The sequence below is a fragment of the Aphelocoma coerulescens genome, chromosome 10 (genome assembly GCF_041296385.1).
Source record: "Aphelocoma coerulescens isolate FSJ_1873_10779 chromosome 10, UR_Acoe_1.0, whole genome shotgun sequence".
In the NCBI taxonomy this organism is placed as follows: Eukaryota; Metazoa; Chordata; class Aves; order Passeriformes; family Corvidae; genus Aphelocoma; species Aphelocoma coerulescens.
In genome coordinates, this window is record NC_091024.1 from 17,550,943 (window position 1) to 17,570,270 (window position 19,328).

Genomic DNA, 19,328 nt, shown 5'->3' on the forward strand with positions numbered 1-19,328 from the left:
TGTAATGGGCTGCTGTGCCTCGCCCTGCCGTGGTGGGATCAACGCGGAGTGAGCCTGGAGAGACTGCGCCTGGTTGGATTGCCCTCTGCCTTCTCTGCCTGCCTCTGGGGCTTTTCATCAAGTCCTCGCTGTCCGCCTCATTTGTGGGACAAGTGACAATCGGTCTCTCATTCTTGGGCAGCCCCAGAAGGCAGCTGTGGAGGCTGCAAAGCAGGTGGCAAGAAGTGATGGATGGAGAGGGCAGGATGGATGGATGGATGGATGGATGGATGGATGGATGGATGGATGGATGGATGGATGGATGGATGGATGGAGGGATGGATGGATGGATGGATGGATGGATGGTCATGACTGGGAGGGGGCCGGCTGTCTAGCGGCGTGGTGCTGGCCCGGGGGAGGGGGTGGGGGGCCGGGTGGGTGTGCCCTGCTCTCCCTGGCGCTGCCGCCGCGGTCCGCCCCACTCACAAGGTGCCTGAGCCGGAGAGCGAGCAGCAGCGCCGCGTCCCCGCCGCCCTCCGCAGCGCCCGCCTCGCCATGCCCAACTTCGCCGGCACTTGGAAGATGAGGAGCAGTGAGAATTTCGACGAGCTACTCAAGGCGCTGGGTGAGGCGCGGGGGAGCCGGGAAACGGGCTGTGTCCCGCGGGAGGGGACACGGAGTGGCAGCTGCAGCCGCGCTCCGGTGCCCGGTGTCTCCCGGGAGAGCTCCGTGCGCCAGCCGCGGGCAGGAGAAGCTCCTGCCGGTGCGGGCGATGGCTGAGAGCCGTAACCGGGGATGGGCGGTCGAGGCACGGCACGGTCCCCGCCTCACCTGCGAGCGCCGGCAGTTCTGCTCTGGGGAGCCGGGCTGCGGCTGGCCCGGCGCTCTCCCGCGGGGATCTCTGAGAGAGTCCGCGTGTGCCGGCCGTGAGGAGCCTGCCGGAGCGCCGCAGCTCCCGAGCGCCGCAGCTGTGCAGTAGGGCTACACGCGGTGCCCCGGCCTCTCGCCCCGCTCCCCGATCTGCGTGATGCTGGACGAGGTCAGCCCAGGGTACCGTTGGCGACTTCAAGCTCTGTTTCCTTCCCGCTTCGCCCAGGTGTCAATGCCATGCTCAGGAAAGTGGCGGTGGCAGCTGCCTCCAAACCCCATGTGGAGATCCGCCAGGACGGGGACCAGTTCTACATCAAAACTTCCACCACTGTCCGTACCACTGAGATCAACTTCAAAATCGGGGAGAGCTTTGAGGAGGAAACGGTGGATGGACGAAAGTGCAGGGTAGGAGGAGAGCTGGGGCGTGTGTGTGTGTGTGTGTGTGTGTGACCAAGTTCTTTTTAGACGGGACAGACACATCTGCTGCTCGTGTCCCCAGACAGTGGCATTGCTGCCCTCCACCCTCTTCTTGCCAGAAGAAGGGGGTTCTTGATGGTCACCACTTCTCTTGTCCCTCTTGCGGGATAAAACTGAAATCTGAAGGCAACAGCACATGACAGGTCCCAAAAGCAGAGTTCAAATACCTGGTTGCCAGCTTGGCAGGGTTTAGTTCTGCTCTTTTTGCTTTTCTCTCCCCTGAAGACCTCAGCTGCAGTGAAAACTCTCCCCAGCCTCTGTCCCTGACAGAAACACGGGAAATGGTGGAGCGAGAGAGACCTCAAGAGTCAGGATTTAGTGCACAAATCTGTCATAGCTTTTGTCCGAGATTGAATCAGATGAGTTCTCAAGCAGGACCACAGACAGTTGGCAGCTTGGGGCTGAAATCCTCTTTCACGCCCTTGCAAGTGCATGTGTCCAGTTTACTGATCAGATAGCTCTTTAACAGTATAAGGCAGGCTTTCAGCTGGTATTATACCATCTCCTTGAGCAGAAGTGCATTAGAGGGCATTCACTGGAGTGTTTTGGGCTTGATTCTGCATGTGAGACCCTGCTCCTCTACCTTTGTAACCACTTCTGTGGCCATGGAGGGGGATGTAACTCGGCAGCCGCTGACACCAGGTTCTTGCTGGTGTAGATATGTGGGATCTGAGGTTTGGGGAACTGGGCTGTGGTCATAGCTGCCTTTTGAAAAGCATTATTGAAGGCATGGGTTAGTTATGCTTTCTTTGAGCACATTACTCTCACACTTATTTTAAAAATATATGAGTATATATAAAATTCTTATAAAAGAAGTACAAAGAAAGAGTATCAGAATGTAGTCTCAAATGAGGATCACGTTTTAAAAGTATCCAATGCTGATGAAATAATCTACTTTCCAAAATATAATCTCTCCTAATTCTTGGGTCAGCTTTTGAGACTGTTTGCATCACTAAAAATTCAGAACTTACTGTCTTCAGTGCAATTGCTGTCAACATAAATTTATGAAAAAGGAAGCAGATTCTGGGAGTCAGTGAATATATGGAACATCCACTTGCTCTCTAGGATGAGTTATCATATATTTAACAGTTTGTTCAGGAAATGCTGCTGGCTTTATTAATTTATCCTGTTCGGCAAAAGTAGTATTGTAGTGTCTTCATACATAATGCATATACAATAAATGTGACCCGCTTTCTAGAGAAGGATTTATTGCTGCAGATGGAAAAACAATAACTATGGCTGTAAACTATGAAAGTTGGAAAAACCTGAAAGAAATGGGTTTTGTGAAGTAGTAAATTTTTTCCATATGTTGTGAAAATTACTTATAGTCCACTCTCAGGAATAAGTAGTACTGCTGTGTGTATATAACCAAGATGCGGCCACAGAGCAGAAACTGACAGATAATAAAATAATACTCCAGAATGTAATTTGCAGTATCTGGCAAAACTGCTGACTGGTGATAGATTTTGATATACTTTATGGGGTGGAGGGTTTTGTACTGCCAACTAATTTGATCCATTGTTCATGCAGACAAAGAGGGAATCATACGTAGTTGTACTTCAAGACACAGCTTCTACAGCTGCCATTTGAGCTGGCTTGTTGGCTTATCTATTGTTTTGAAAAATATTTTTAAAGTAAACAGCTAATTTTAAATCAAAGTAAAGGGGTTTTTTCCCTTGGAAAGTCTGGGAAGTGTTAACTTGAATTTAGACATACATATGCATACACATGCATGTATATGTATATGTATATGTATATGTATATGTATATGTATATGTATATGTATATGTATATGTATATAATCACAGACTAATAAATGTTTCCCCTGTGTCGTTATAAAGCAATTACTTGAACATTCATTACAGGGCATCCTTCTGCACAGCTGTTCCATTGCACTGTGGAGTAATAGTTCAGTGCTAGAGTGAAAAGCAACAGTCAGGGCTTGCCTGTTTGTGAAAGTTAAACAAAATCCTGTAGTTTTGGGTTCTTTTATTTTTCAGTGGTTTCATAGTCATTATTCAAACACTTTGAAAAATGTCCCAGGGTATTTCAATCTCCAGACTCACAACCTTTAAAAAGTAATGCCACAAACACTTGAATTCTGACAACATTTCTTTAATTTGGCTGTGATTTATTCTAGTTTGTTAGCTCAATGTTTAATACACAGTTAACTTGGCATGGGACCATAGAGCAGGAAAGATTGTAAGTGACAAATACTGCATTATTTATGACCACAACATGATATATAGAATTGTTTATGCTCTTACTCTGAGGGGACTTCGTAGTGATAAATAACATGTCAGATCAAATCATATGTGTACAAAGATGCTTGGGAATGTAAGCACTACATTAGCACGTTCCTAAATTACACTCTTCAACATCAAGCATTTGATGGAGACTAACACATTTGCAACTACTTTGTTATTAATATATACCTCTTTCCAAAATGCCCCATCACACCTTAATTTTTATTTCACCACTTTCCACTGATGACTTTTTTCCTTTGCCTTTATCTATCTCTGTGTTGCTCCTTTAGTGGAGCAATTATTCTCACTATTGCTCATTGTTGTCTCTGTCTCATGCTGCTGGGGACTATAATTAATTGTTGCAGTAATGTATTTCCTAATGGTTTTCTTGCCTGCAGAGTTTGGCCACTTGGGAGAATGAAAACAAGATCTATTGCAAACAAACTCTTATTGAGGGAGATGGTCCCAAAACATACTGGACTCGAGAACTAGCTAATGATGAGCTGATTTTGGTAAGAACTTTGAACCCGCTCAATACATGCACCATATTAACAGGTTTCTTTGTTACCCTGTAGCATGAGTTACTATTTTTCCTTACTTAAATTCATCTGGAAGACTACCATTTTCATAATCCTCTACCTTACATTTAATACATTGCTTTTTTCCATTCTTGTTATTATTTTAAGAACAAATGGGGATATATGCATGTTCTGACTTGCATTTGATTGTTAAAACTTTTACCATACGTGTATGGTAGAATAATCACAAATGGGCCACTTCTGCTCTGGAAATTCACAACATCATGAAAGAATTTGCTTGATTTATTGCAGATTTTCTCTGGTGAAAGTGAGATTAAGGCACCTCATTTCTGGAGAATCTTGTTTTTTAGGCATGTGCATAATATTGTTTCTTATCCATGGTCACATGATATCTAGCAGGAAAGATATGCATATTGTTAGCATGCTTAAATCTTTCCTGTTTATGAAAAAGATGTAATTTCCTCCCCTATCTCTGACACCTTCCCCAATTCCCTGATCATCTCTGAGTCAGATTCAGAATTGCCTTCATGAGTTTCTTAGAAATACAGAGATTTGCACATTTGCTGTCAGCCAACATTCCCCCAGTTGTGTGTGACCTTCCAGCTGGCAGCAGGGTAACTGGGCATTCTTAACAGCACCTCTGCAACTGCCTCGCCATGCCCGCCATCAATCATGCACGGCTTATTTATTTAGATTGTACTTACTTCTCTGAGAGTTCTCTTCACTGAATCTTTCCTCAGTAGTCACTCCACATTAATTTACCAGTACCCAGACCTGACTAAAGACACAGTAGCACAGTTCAGCTCAAGTTCAGAGTCATTTCATTGCACATGTTCTTACTAGTGAATTTCAGATAAATAGTTGATTAGACTGTTATGCCTCATCAGTTTGGGCATGGAAGACAGGCTCCTGGAGTGGTGGGTAAGAAAACATCAAAGCAGGGAGGTTTTATTTCGAACTGTCACACTAACTAAACCTCTGCACTTTAAAAAACTAACAGCCTCCCCAGTGTTTCTCTAAAGCAGATGGAGTTCTGTTTTTAAGATTGCATCTGAAACAGAAACAGGACCCAAACCTAACCATGTATAAACAAAAAGCTTTTAAAGTGTTAATGTTATTCCAGACATCTTGGAACTGTTCACCCACCCCTTATGAGGACATGTATGCTGTTAGTGAAATCACACTGGTTTCTAATGAATGAATACTCCACTGCTGCATAATTTCTTTTGACTCAACCACTGGAATTCTTTATATTATCACAAAACTTTAGGAGGCAAAGTACTTTGATCTCTGCTTTGCATCTTTATATGTAATGCAGTGGACAAAATGTATTCTCAACTATAACTTTTCCAGCTTTCTAACAATACACTTCTGTAGTTTATTATTTAAGCAACAAGCTAATAAGGCAGCTGTTAAATAAAGTGCACTGCTCCGAGCAAAGCAAGAAAGCTGCTCATAATACAATTGCCTCCTGCAAGCAGCAATGTGACCTTGCCCTGCTGGGGAAGAATAATGAAGCTGGATAAGAAACCAGAGTGATTCAAAGATTTAAAGCCATCTAACCTTTTTTCTTGTTTAATACAGTCTGTTGAACTTTTCTGGATTAATTATTTTTCCAATTAAGATATAAATTAGAACAACTCGCTTCTTATTAAAATATTTCCATTTGTAGGAACTCAGAACTTTTGGTAAGTCGATTTAATGGTTAATTTCCTTGCCATTAAAATACACACATTACTTTTAATTGTATGTGTAGATTCAACTTCCAGTCATTGCATATTGTGTATAAAAGAACCTAAATAATATGTCTAAAATTTGTTATTGCAAATACTTCTCTTAACACCACTGATCAAGCCACCTCTTAGAAGAACTTTCTGGTTGTTAAGCTAAACCACTGGAAGACCTTGAGCCTTTCAATGTAAAGAAAGCTTTCACTGGACCATTATTTGAGTGCTTTTTTAACCCTGTCGAATTTATCAATTTCCCTCCTAAACTAAGAAAACCAGCATGGCATGTACTGTTTTGCTAGCAATCCAGCACCTGATGTTACAATGATCTCATCTCCCTACTCTTACCTCAAATGATCCTGATTTATATGCAAAGGCTTTGTTAACTCTCTTCTGGTTTCCATTTCCCCACACTGATCCCCTTCCCGTCTCTAGCAAGCTGGAATTACGTTCATTGGTTGCAATGTGTGATTTTACTGTGGCCATTATGAAAATGTGGTATTTGTTTCTGAGTGATCCATTGGGATCATTCTCTCTGGGTTTTTTACTATTCAATATGATATACAGTTTCATTCTCCTACCTCTTTTTTTGAGCATAGTGGCCTCTTTTGCTTTATTAAGTATTATGACAATAGCTGGTCCTCAGGACAAGTATTTTCAAGCCTTCATGACATTTGATGAGACTGAATGTACAGATCTTTGAAATACATGGATTCACGTTCAAGATCTGACAGCCAAAATCTCAGCAATGAGGTATTTCTGGGATTAATGGTGGTGTGAGATCTCTGGTCCTTTGCAGAAGCTGATATGGCCAAAATTAACCCTTCTGGGAGGCAACAAAAGGTTCTACAGTTTGGAGAGAGACAGAAGAGGATAAGCTACACTTTCTTGTCTGTGGTCCCTAATTTTAAAGCCCTGGAACATTCCTGCAGACAACTGGTCTTTAGAAGCTAAACTATTTGAAGGGATTGGCTGAGGTGTGTTCAGCAGCTGTAAAAGGGAACAAGGTAGGAATAAGATCCCTTAGTGAGAAGACACTTTTGATCTCTTGCCTCTCCACTGTGTTTGAGTTTTTTGTCACTCCAGTGAACAAAGATTCAACTTAGATTATTTTATTTTATGCTTGGCAAATTTCCTTGGATCTGAGTCTGCAAATCCCCACTTACATCTTACTTCTTCAAAACCAAGATCACAATGAAGAGAAGAAGAAGAGATGTTTATCTTCTCCTTTCTTTCTTCTTTCCCCCTCAGAGCTTTCTTAGGGATCTTTAGGACCTGAAATTCATTCTCATTCAGTTTTGCTGCCCATATTGCTTCAAATATTTCAAAATTCCCATCTTCACACTTCTCAAATCTCCCTACCTACCTAAGAAATGTTTTCTCTTCCTTTGCCCTCTCTGATGTGCTTCAGTAAGGCTCTGCTTCTGTTTATCTATCCAAAGATCTTTCAAGAAGTCTTGAGACTCCTTATTTGCTATTACAAGCATTTGCAGAAGAAATCAAGGAAAGTCATACCCTGTTTGAAAGAAGTTGCAGGAAAGAATCTAAACTGTGTTAGACTGAGGCATGAATTGAAGAAAGGCTTGGGGTAACAGGCAGGGGGTAAGGAATTAATTTTACTCTGTTAGTACTGGCTGCATAAATGTTGGAGCTTTGCCACATAATTTTGATCTAATATGCTGCATTACTTAGGGGACCCATTTGTTTATGATATTTTCCTAGTGTAAGGATATATTTTTTCTCTCCAACACAGCATATTAAACAAAATGCATTTATTATCCCATATAATAAAAAAAAATCAGTGTTTAATTGCCATGACTACCACAGAGCTAAAATAGAAACCATATTACTGTTTAATTATCAATCTTTCTTGCATCCTGGCAGAAGAATTCCTTATGTTCTTCAAAGATATTTCCTTGGAGTAAAATGATGGTCTTCCAATTCACATCATGTCCTCTGGTACACAGATGCTGAGAACACACTATTTAGTTACCAAAGGTTTTCTTTACCTTCAGTTGCCTTCAGTTCTCCTTAGCTCCTTGCAGCATGGAGAATGAAATTGCTCTTATTAGTAAATAAATATTTGGCTCATACAATGACAGATGTAGGTCTAAAATCCTGTTAGAAAAAGAGTTCTTTCAGCTAAGGAAGGGAAGGAGGATCAAGTTTCGCTTTGGAAAAAAGATGGTCTGAAAACTAGATCTTTGATCTAAAACTAGAGCATTGAAACTTCTTTTATCAGAGCTGTTTAATCTAATCTCATCTGATGCACTTGCTGGGATTTTAGTGCTGCATTTTTAGAATTACTGAACAATGTAGATAAAAATTGCATGGAATGTGCAAGCAAGAGAGAGTGGAAAGGATAGTTCCCCACTAAAGTCCACATTTATTTGTCTTGACTGTATCTTTATATTGTACTTCAGGATTGTAATGCATACAAAGAGTCAGAATATCTGTATTTACAACTCTACATTCATAACTATACTTGGGTTAGCATTTGAGCAATGAAGATCAGAATATAACACAAAAATATGTACTTCCTTTGCTTGTCTGGAAATTATGATCTGGCATTAAGTGGCTTTTCTTCCCTTTATTCTATTCATAATGTTTTTGTTGTTGCTGTGTGTTTTTGTCAGGGACATTAATGAGCTATCAGTCACTTATGTAAGTCAAAAGAACAAAAGGTCTGCTCTTTGCAAAGTTAAAGGATGCTGCTTACAAATATTGGCTATTCAAATGAGACACATTTATATGCAAACTTTGGGTATATTGCTGCTTTCACGACTGCTCATGCCTCTATAGATTTAAGTTTAATCTATAGCACACAAACATGTTAATGTGGATGATTACTAAAGAGGGGCTTTAAAAACAGCCTCTGACCACATTTTACACAGTTCATGTATCACACAGGGGTTCTCAGAATCAATCGTAGCAAGGGTCAAAGATCAGAACATTGGTGAGGGTTCAAGCATGGTTTCTATTCTTCATTCCCTCCTCAGAAAAATCATGCTGTAGTTGATTAAAACTGGTGAACTATGGAGCCTAGATGAGCGAGTGAACATTTTTTAAATGATTTTGCTGACTCCTAAAATTAAACATAGTAGATGAGAAGGGTCAAGATTTGGAAAGAGATTTTGCAGTGGAATGCTGAAATGTGTGATGTGCCTAATGTCCTAAGCCTTGTATCGAACAGTGTTAAACTACCTAAGTGTTTAACTTTTCTCTAACTTTTGGAGAGTGGTCTTATATTAAATCAGTTATCAAAAGAAGGATCTACTCATATCAAGCTCAGAATGAGGGGGTTGCGCTATCCTCATTAGAGCAGCCTTGACAGAAGTTCAGGAGCCTGTAATAATGCATGTGTGTGTGTTGCATGGGCCTAATGCTTTAATTTATTCTTTGCCATGAGCGGATTTACAAGGGGGCTTAGGGATCTACAGCCCCTGCTCACTACTACAGCCTAGTCTGGATCACATCCCAAACAGAGAAAGAAGCCAAAGCCATTTGCATTTTGGCTGCACCCAATCCTGAACATAGCCTTTTGTAATATCACTTGTAGCTTAGATGTCCTCTGTGCACTGGCTTTCAACTATAACTGGGAGATACCATTGTCTCAGATCTCTGTCATTCATTTGCTGCATGACTTTGAGGGAACTGTATAATACAGCAGTGCTCAACCACAAATACTGACATTCAGGCTTCTTGAGAAATAACCTAATTTTGCATGGTCCTGTCAATTGATATCCTGAGGAAAGTGAGGTTGTGTATTGGGTTATTTGCTATTTTAAAGTGGGGGCTGCACGTTCAGTGACTATGGCCTCATAAGGATCAACCTCTTTCCTAAAATATTATGGGATTCGGGAGGAGAATGGAAATAGGCAACATGTCTTTGTTGAGAAGATTTATAGCTTTATTCTAGATAACATGGAAGCTTGCACATGGACAAAGCCTTTTCTGAGGATTCATTTAAGTAATACCTTCTTTTCTCCATCGGTTTGCTGATGGATTCTGTCTTCCTTTTGTAAGTTGCCTCTGCATTTTGATCAGTCATGAGCAGATAAAGGGATTTTTGCATACACTGACAGAAGTGATCTTTCCCAGGTGATTGTTTCAAAGACACTCTTCTTAATTATACTATGTGCTCCACTTACCACAAAGGCTCCTCAGCAAATGTTTATAAAGAAGACCTTCAAAAAGCAGATTTGCTTCTACAGAAATATATTACTGCCCTGTAATTCTCTTTTAATCTCTCATGATGTCAGTGGTCATCAGATTTTGAGTGAACTGAGAGAGGTCATTTTATTGGATTATCCCCCTGCACAGGGCTTTGTTTGCAGTGTGCTTTTGGACTCTTAGCTACAGATTATGACAAGATAAGTGAAGAAAACAATTCTGTAATTTGCAGTCATTTAACATTTAAAATCCTATTTTAGATTTAGATAGCAGCCTTGCCTTGTAGCATTTTGTGAGATAAGTGGAACCTTGCCAAGCCGATGAGAAGGTGGTGTTTGAAAATCCTGCATCTTCTCATTACATCTGAATTACAGTTTGGTAGCATTGCTCTTTTTTTTAGTTGCTCTGATGGAACTTCACCACCAAATAGCCAGGATTGCCCACTGTCTTTCATTTGGAAGTTCGACTGCTTCGGGTCATGGAAATCTTTAAAGTCTGCTTATTGTAACAGGAGCTATCACTTCTTTTGAGTCTAGAATTAGAACCATAGATGCTACACTTCTTTATCCTACCACCGAATACAAGGATTTAAGTGTGAAAAAGAGGGGAATAACAGCCTTTTAACTTGGATCCTCTCCTGACCCTGGGCCCGGCTGTACATTAGACATTTCTGTGAGTTACCACAAGAAAAAGGATGCAACAAGTTTGAACATGTTCCTCTTTGCTTTCTTTAGCAACACTGACTGGAGTTTTATCAACAATGATAGTAAGTTGCAATAAGATAGGGAAACACCTTTTGTGTAAGTCCACATTTAAACCTGTACATAACTGTGACAATAAAGCTCTTTATTTATGTGCTTCAATTACATTGTTAATCATCTGAATGTGTATAAGGTATGAAATCTAAGTGCTAAAAAATGCATCTTATTCCTGAAACAGGTCAGAGGCCACATAACCTAAGCTGGGTCTTCAAGGAAAGGATGTCTTGGTTGTTTGAGAAGTGCCCAGTGGTTACATGGTGCTCCAGAATAATTGTAATTGTGCTTTGCATGATTTCTATCTCTTTACAATCTAGATTTAAAGACGTTATTGTGTTAAATTATAGTGGTTTTCCAGACTGTGGGACTGGTGTGTTGCAGAGTCCTTGTGTGTAGCAATTAATTTTTTTTTTTTTTGGGGTTCCCTGACTATGCCCATGTTTTCCGCACTTGATTTTTGTCTAGAGTAACTTGAATGCAGTCCTTTGCCTGAAATTTTCAAAAGTTCAGAAGTCTATCTGGAGCTGGATGTTGGAAGTACAAAATGAGGAGCCTGTGACCTGTGTCACAAGCAGGCTGAGCTGTGACTCTCTGAGTGCACAGCAGTCAGTCTCTGGTGATGGTACTCACCCATACTACTGAGCTTTCCCAGAAAGTCCTATGTCTTTTTTCTTCCTCCACAAATTTTTATCTTTATTTCCACACTCCCACCTATGTATCTTCCAAGGAAGCTGGCAGTCAGACTACACTGATGTCTTAGGAGCAGGCTCTGCCCAGGAGCACAGTCTTAGAACTGGACACAGCAATTTTAGATGATCAGATCTACAGTGGCTCCCTTGATGTATCAATCACATCTATTTCAATCTACTCTTCCCTGTAGTGTTCCTTCTCAATACAACTGCTCGTCTGTTTTGAGAATAACTGCTGTTGCACAGCTTTAGGGGAAGGAGTTTCTCTCTCAACTTGACTGAAAGATCAGACATAAATTTATCAGGGAGGTTGCATGAGTTTTGGCAAACAGCTGCTGCAGTCTTTCTCATTAGAATTGGCTGATGTGGCACCCACTCACATCACAAGATGTGGCTGCATGGCTGTGCAGCTCCAACTGTCAGACTGGGGCTGTGCCAGCTCTGGAAGAACACTATACAGGGACTGTTTTACTACTGTTTATGATTTGTGTTGAAATAGCAGCAGGGGACCCAAACCTCACTGTGCTTAGCAGTGCCTGAATGTGAAAGACAATCACTGTCGCAGGGACCTTACAGTCTCCACAGACAACCTTGAGCCCTGGATAGTCTTGACTCTTACTTCCTTTCTCTGGCAAAGCTCCTGCTGACATAATTTTGCCTTTGTGGATACTTTGGAAATGTTGAAGGAAGCCATAATAAGGGTATTTGCAGCTGGTGCTGTGGACAGTAGAGAACTATCCACGTCCTTTAACGCTAATTTTCAGATGTATTAATGTATAAGCTAAAAATATGTATTAAGCACTGATGTGATATTGATATGCATAAAAACAAAGTCTGAATATCCAAAATACTAACAGACTTGTCACCCCAACAAAGAGAACAAAATATTAGCCAGTCAGTTTTAAAGCCAAGTCCTTTCAAAGTGTCTGCCAAAACAGGCGTAGAAAGCATTAAAACAAATAGCCCAGCTGAATTTTCATAACACATTGGGGTAGTTCTTAATGTGTGTTTTTCAGTGAGAGCTTGGCAGTGACCACAACCAGACACCCCACCTCAGAGCTTGTTAGTGCTGAGCGCAAAACCGTCTGTCGGGGTAGCTGAACATGAAGTTTTTTGCAGTCTCTATTTCCTCACTCTTGCCCCTATTGTTTCCTTCCTGTTTAATTGCTTAAATTTTAGCCTGCCAGACCTGAAATTACACGCAAACCCTTTGGCTTTCTCAGACAGCGGCCACAACCACTGTCCTGCCTACATGTCCTGATAATCTGTACGGCATTACAGATCCTTATCATCGTTAACAAACTCACTGGTTAAGGTCACAGTGTCCTGAAGGAAGGTTGTCATTGACACTGCCCACAGTCCAGCCCAGAAGAGAGGATTTGGTATGCCAGCATGGGGTGCCAGCAGCTTGCAGCAGCATTTTGTTTATAGGCATACATTCTCCTGGTCTTCCTCTTTCCTCCACTGACTTCATTTGCCTGCTTGGATTTATATCTGCAAATATCAAAGAATACCTTTGGAACATGCCATCGGAATTCCACCCTCAGCATTTCTACTTCAAAGTGCTGCAACTCTTTCTAAATATAACAACAGTACATTCCAAATTCACTTTCTTTTCTCCTGTTTATTTATAAATTCATGCCAAGAAACTACAGAAAAAGAGAATCTATGCATCATTTATCATTCTGACAAAATCCATCCTGCCTTGAAAAACAGGTCATTTACGTTGTAGTCCTCTTTCTAAATGTCTGCTTTCTTTACTCTCATCTATCAAAAGACAGAAGAAAAAATATTTCTGCTGTAGAACTAATTACTTTAGTAAAAAAACCACTTTGAAATGGTGTTAAATGTTTGCTGGTTCTACCTCTTCTGATTGATTTTTATTTCTTTTCCAGACCTTTGGTGCTGATGATGTTGTGTGCACAAGAATTTATGTAAGAGAGTAAAAACATCGATTTACTTGTCATCTGGGATGAAGCGGAGAACTGTGAAAACCCCCAGTATAACGAGGATCTGTGTGTGCTGTTACTAATGCAATGTTGTATGTGACTGTGTGTGTTATATCTGAACCCAAATCCTCTGTTAAGTGTCTTTTGCTTTCATTTTTCATTTCAGGCACTATTCCTTTCCACTTTTTTATGCCATCAATTTTCATGTCTGCTTTGTATTTTGTAGTTGTCACTTGCTATGGTCTACTCAGTTAAACTTATTCGGCATAACTCACAGCTGTTTGGGGGTGTTTTTAATTAAAAATCCAGCAGTGCTTTGGTTAGGACCGAAACACTTTTTACCCTCTGCTGAAGTCAGTGTGTAGTTTCCCTGCCATTGGCCGGTCCTGTGCTGTCAGGGAACACCTCCTAGGGCAACACAAAGGGATGGAGGGCGAGTGGATGGCAAGGCCTTTCACAGAGCCGTTCTCTCGAACCCAGAGCTCTGCTTCTTTCCTTCTTTCTGTCCTCTCTCCTCCTTTCTCCCCTCTCTTGTCCTCTCTTCCTCCCTGTTGAGGAAAAATTTGTGTATCCTGTGATTGCTGGGACTGTGATTCAGCTGAACCAGATAAGACAAGACGAGATCTTTCTCCTCTTTCCTGCAGCATCTCTGAAGAATGCCCAAACTTCCCTGTTGAGACATGCGTTATCCAAGTACAAAACCCAGCTGTAACTACAGGACAAATAACATTGTGATCATGATTAATACTTTTTGTCATCACATCCAAGCACCCTCAGGCATGATCAGAGAGCCAGAAGAATCTGACAGACTTTACTAGTTTAGGCCATAAAAAAATACAGCTGAGGAATGCTGCTTTTCTTCTTTCTCACCTGTGACAAAGAGGCTTCACTCCCCCTCCACGTTACAACTCTCACTTTTGGTGATTCAACGTTTCATTCTTTGAGCAACTAAGTGTTTCACAAACCAGGGCCATAGTTCAAGAATGAAAGAAGCACCAAATTTAATGTATTTATTCTGGCTCAGAGTTCTGGCCCCAACACTATCAAGTATTAGAATCAAGCTGAGCAGACATTCCACTAATGAACCAGATAGTCTTCAGTTCGTCAGCCTTCGAAGTATCTGGAGATTGAGACTAGAAGCGCTACTTATTTTAGTGCAATACACAAGCTTATCTGACCAGCTTTTATCTTTGCAAGAATAATTTTTCTGCTTCACATCACACAATCATATAAGATTTTTAAGAGGTTCAGTGTTAGCAAAATATACGCCCTTTTCACTGGATTGTGCTCACTATTCAGAACAGGAAAACAGGACCAAAGCTTACTCATCTTGGGACATCCATGACAGATTACTCTGTCTCTTCAGCCCTCACACAGCTATGCAGAGAAATCCCCTTTGATAGGATTGTCAAACTGTCATGGAGAAATCAGCCAGCTGTTCTATTTATTGCAGTGTGGCTACAGAAGCACAAGAGGCGAGAAACATACAGTGTTTTCTGTCTCCTCTGCTCTGACAGGTCATGCTTGCTCTCTCCGCCATCAGCACTCAAGATACCATATTGCAGCTGAAAAGAGGGTTCTTCCACACTCTAACTGTAAGCCAAATCCTATTTCTGAGACCTCAGTTCTATTGGTATCAATCAAATACAGTGCATGTTGGCCCACATTGAGGCAGGGGCTGAAATTCATTCACTGTGGTTCAGATAGAGCTGAAGAATGAAGTAAGAATGAAACCATGAGAGGGGATGACAGGGATCTATATTTATTTTCTATCTTTTAAGATTCAAATTAAAATAGTTGGGTGTTTTGTTATAAACAAGTTCCTCTTCAGGAGTATCTGGATCTGCTTGTGCTATCAGCTGTGCCAAAGGGACTCCACAAAAAAGTGCCAGGCTTTGAGCTCACTCAAAGCTGCTCAGGGATGCACACAAAACTGTCCTGCCACATCAAGGCTGAGCAGTAAATAGCACTGTATTGCAGGGCATGTTGGCACAAGTCATGTTCCAGAGCACCAAGAGCCCATCAACACCACAAAGACTTTGCCTCCACCTCCAAGAAGCATGTGGTGGATGTGCGGGCTGGTACAAGTTGAGGAGGCAAGTAGTAGAAACAAAGCCAGTGAGTAGCAGGGCTGTTTTGCCATTCCAAGAAAATATGCCACTCTTAGCAATTACCTTTTCCACCTGTGTCTACAATAGCCCTGATACACAGTTTGTGAGGGTTCAGCAAGGTATTGGCATGAGCCTCACACTGTCTAAAGAGAGTGAGTGCATTTAATGGAAGCAACAACTTCTGTGTTTCATTTCTAGGAAGGCTCAAGCTAAGGTGTTGTGCTGCTCAAGCAAATATCCTTCAGAAAACTTTCCCATCAACTGGAAAATACCAAGTCAGGTTTCCATCCAGTTGGCAACTACTATCCAAGTAGTAAAGCATGAGCTATGTAACGAGCTTGTAGGAGTTATGTTTAAAAACAGGCTCTGGAGATATGAGCTACCCTGAATAACTGGGAACTTTCTTCTTCCACGCTTGAAGCTGTTCCCCAATGCTTCGTTTGCAGTCTGGCATGACAGAAGTTCTTTTCTTTAATAATTTCAGTGTGGAAGCTTCACCACTTGATTGACATTTGTGAAGCTATAATAAAGTTACCGGTGCCTGGGTAAATTCCTATGAACAGAGACCAGAACTGGTCCAGGGTGTTAGTTTCATGGCTCATTGTTGAAAGTGCAAAGGCCAAATTGCATTTTGTGCGTCCTCTTGGATTTAAAAGCCTTCAAATCTAGGCACTCAAGGATTTGGAGTGAATTTACTGGCCAAAAGCCTTGCAATTGTCTCCTGCCTTTTCTTTTCATTGCTGATATTAAGCTCCTTTGGGAACGTGGAAGTTGAATAATGCCGTGGCGGCCAACAGAGACCGTTTTATTGACTTTTTGTGTAAAAAGTCGTGAATTCACACCTCCCCCCTCCTCCAGATGAGGTGGTGGAAGCAGAGTAGAATTACTGTAGTTTGCATCCACAAAAATTAAGTCTCATGGTGTCTGAGGGTTAAATCATTGCTTAGCAGAATAGGGTCCTGAAAGCTTCAGGTGGCTGCTCTCTGCTCACAGGAGGGAGGGACTTCTCTCAGCAAAGGTGCCAGGACAATGGAGCACGTAATTAGGATTACGTAAGTGGTTTGTTGATTATTTGATAGCATGTGGTTGTCTGAAAAGGGCCCCAGGGATTTCACAGATATTGTCTTCCAGATTCAAGTCAAAGAGACACTGTCTGGAACTCCAGATAATCAGCCAAGGACAGAGCCTGGCTCACAGTTATGTGTATCAGTGAGGAAGCAGAAGCTTCCCCTCATGCTGCTATGTTCTAACGCTTTGTCACTTGGGCTGGAAATCCTCTGTGGTTCCAAGCACTGACTGGTGACAAACATGGCCCACCTCTATCTGGATGGCTGCTGACTGACCACTGTATGCATAAGCATCTCCCCCACCTGCAGTCTTGCATGTCCATGTGCCCTATAAGCCAGACTCCTGAGCTCTGCAGTGCCCAGTGCTCGTGGCCAACGGACTTTCTGACGATATAAATGAATGCACGAGGAAACCTTCCTTGTGAGTTTATTACGTGCTACGGTTTATGTTTGAGAGCATTTCTCCACACAAAGACAGCAGAATACAGCCAGCTAAGAAGGTGAGAAGTCTTCCTCCTCGAAGTATAAAGGCTTTGTCTTGCCGTTGCCTGAACAGTCCTTGAATGGATAAGTACAGGTGAGTATTCAGTATTATGCCTGAACACAACTTTCTACAGCTACTTTAGATATCCCGTGTATCCAAGACATCTGCACGAAGCTGGATCTTCAGGAGAGCTGTGACTTTTTTTGGAAAAGCAGCAGTAAACCAGGGACAAAGCCTGAGGGCATCATAACTGAGGTGGATCTGACTGGGCAAGTGACTGCCAGCCTCTGTGCCTGCAGGCTTGGGACTGAACACTGCACAGGCCACGCTGTGGCTGCAATAACCAACTGCTACAGCGAGACAAAGAAAGGGTTATACAGATATCTGCAGCAACTTGGCACTCGGGTAACATTTCACAACAACAAGACTTGCCCACATGAGTGGAACACTACGATCCAGCGGCCATATTCTCTGCCCTAAGGCAAGAAGAGTTCATTTTAGGATTTTCCTTTGATTTTCCATACTTCATTCTTAAGCTGTTTTCATAAAACATTTATTGTTTTTCTTCAGGAAAAATAAACATCCTAACCAGTAAACAGATCAGACAGTGAAGTAGGATTCAAAATAATCCACTGTGGGAAACTCAAAATATGAAAAAAATTCTCAGCCAGAAATGTGATACTGCATTGAGCAGTTCAGTTCATACATATCTGTCCCACAAGCTCTTTTTGTGTGGATCAGAGCTGTCCCATTGCATGCTGTATGCTCTGCAGACCCTAGTGCTGCTTTAGCTCAAGTGATCGCTTCTTGCACACTGAGTGCAAAGAGAACTGTTTCTGCTGACAGAAAGCCCCAAACCCCACATGGCTGCAGAATCCAGAGTCTTTGAATCTTTTTAAAATACATGCTCTCTGAGCACTTTCATGCCAGAAGTGGAACAACCTGATGTTCCACCAACATGATCTGTGGCAGGCACACAGTTCTTTTGCCATGTTCTCAGAACAAAGAGGAACATGGCAGCTAAACTCTTTTACAGGCTTGATTAAGATTTGCTGGTAGAATTTGCTGTATGGTCAACTACTGCAACCAGAGAAGAAGGTGGTGAGGCTTGAAATGGTTTCTGCAGCAGACAATACCACAGCCTTCTACCAGACACTGCTCTCTCCTGCACAAACCAGCTGCTCACACGGAGAGGCAGCTCAGTTGCTCAAGCAGAAAGGATGTGACAGCCTAGGTGACTGTCTGAACTACAGATTTCTTAAAAGCCCTGCAGATATGTATCTCAACATTAATCTTCACAGGATATTCCTGTGGAGCTGGGGGACTGATTTCATCATAAGTCTGATGAGTTCACAGAAAGTTTTCAAAGGGCTGAATCTTTCATGTCTAAGTAGCTGCTGCTGCTGGGAGATAAAGGTGCAACTGGAGTTGCAGTGATCTTACAGAATTGCAGACAGGAATAGCTATAGTGGGTCCGTGTAAAGGTCTGCTCTCCTCAAGAATTCGGTGCCTAAGACTCTTCCCTGAGACTCCTGGGAGCCTGCATATCAAAGTCACTTGGAAAGATCTTTTGAGCACTAATATATAGTCCATGTCAGTGCTGAGATTCTGCTGCTTTTAAGAGGTTGATGATTGCTGAAGCTATTGCTTTCTATTTCTCTTGCTGCAGTTGGGAGATTTTTAAAATGTTCCATGTGTGGAAGTTTATGTAGAATTGACACTATGCCATAATGATGCGTAGTCAGTCTGGAATATCTAAATAACGATATTAATTTGCATGATCCTCCATAAGGGTGTGCCAGGACATCAGCAATGACTGCAGTGAGAAAGTCCGTCTCTGAAGTAAGCACCTAATAACTCTTTTTGCAGGAGTTTTTAACACTGAGCTTAGGCATGTGGCAAGGCTAGAGACTGTGAACATATTGCAGTTATTATGGAGCTTGAAGTCCAAGTTCCTTTTAAGGCACGTCACCAGTAATATGTTTTAATCAGAAGTATTTTAGTGAAGTAAATTGGAAGCATCTGGGCCTGACTGGCATCATGTTCTCTCAAGTGTGATTTATTTCATAATTCCTTTAATGAACTTGGTATCAATACTATCTGATGAATAGGAAGAATAAACGGCAAGGATGTGTAATGCTTTCCATTAGTACAAGTTACACCGAAATGTTGCTGTTGTTGATTTTGTTGCAGCAACAAAAGAAATCTTCAAAACAGGTCACAGGGCAGTTATGGGAATGGTCAGAGTCCCGTAAAAGG

General features: G+C 41.8%; 1 protein-coding gene across 1 annotated transcript; it reads left to right on the forward strand.

Moving 5' to 3' along the window:
* The first annotated feature begins 480 nt into the window (after nucleotides 1-480).
* On the forward strand, nucleotides 481-13,776 carry CRABP1 (cellular retinoic acid binding protein 1). Its single transcript, XM_069025797.1, has 4 exons — nucleotides 481-604; nucleotides 1,076-1,254; nucleotides 3,971-4,084; nucleotides 13,354-13,776. Exons 1-4 carry the CDS (start codon nucleotides 535-537, stop codon nucleotides 13,402-13,404), a joined length of 414 nt encoding a protein of 137 aa, XP_068881898.1. The 5' UTR covers nucleotides 481-534; the 3' UTR covers nucleotides 13,405-13,776.
* Nucleotides 13,777-19,328: the final 5,552 nt, after the last annotated feature.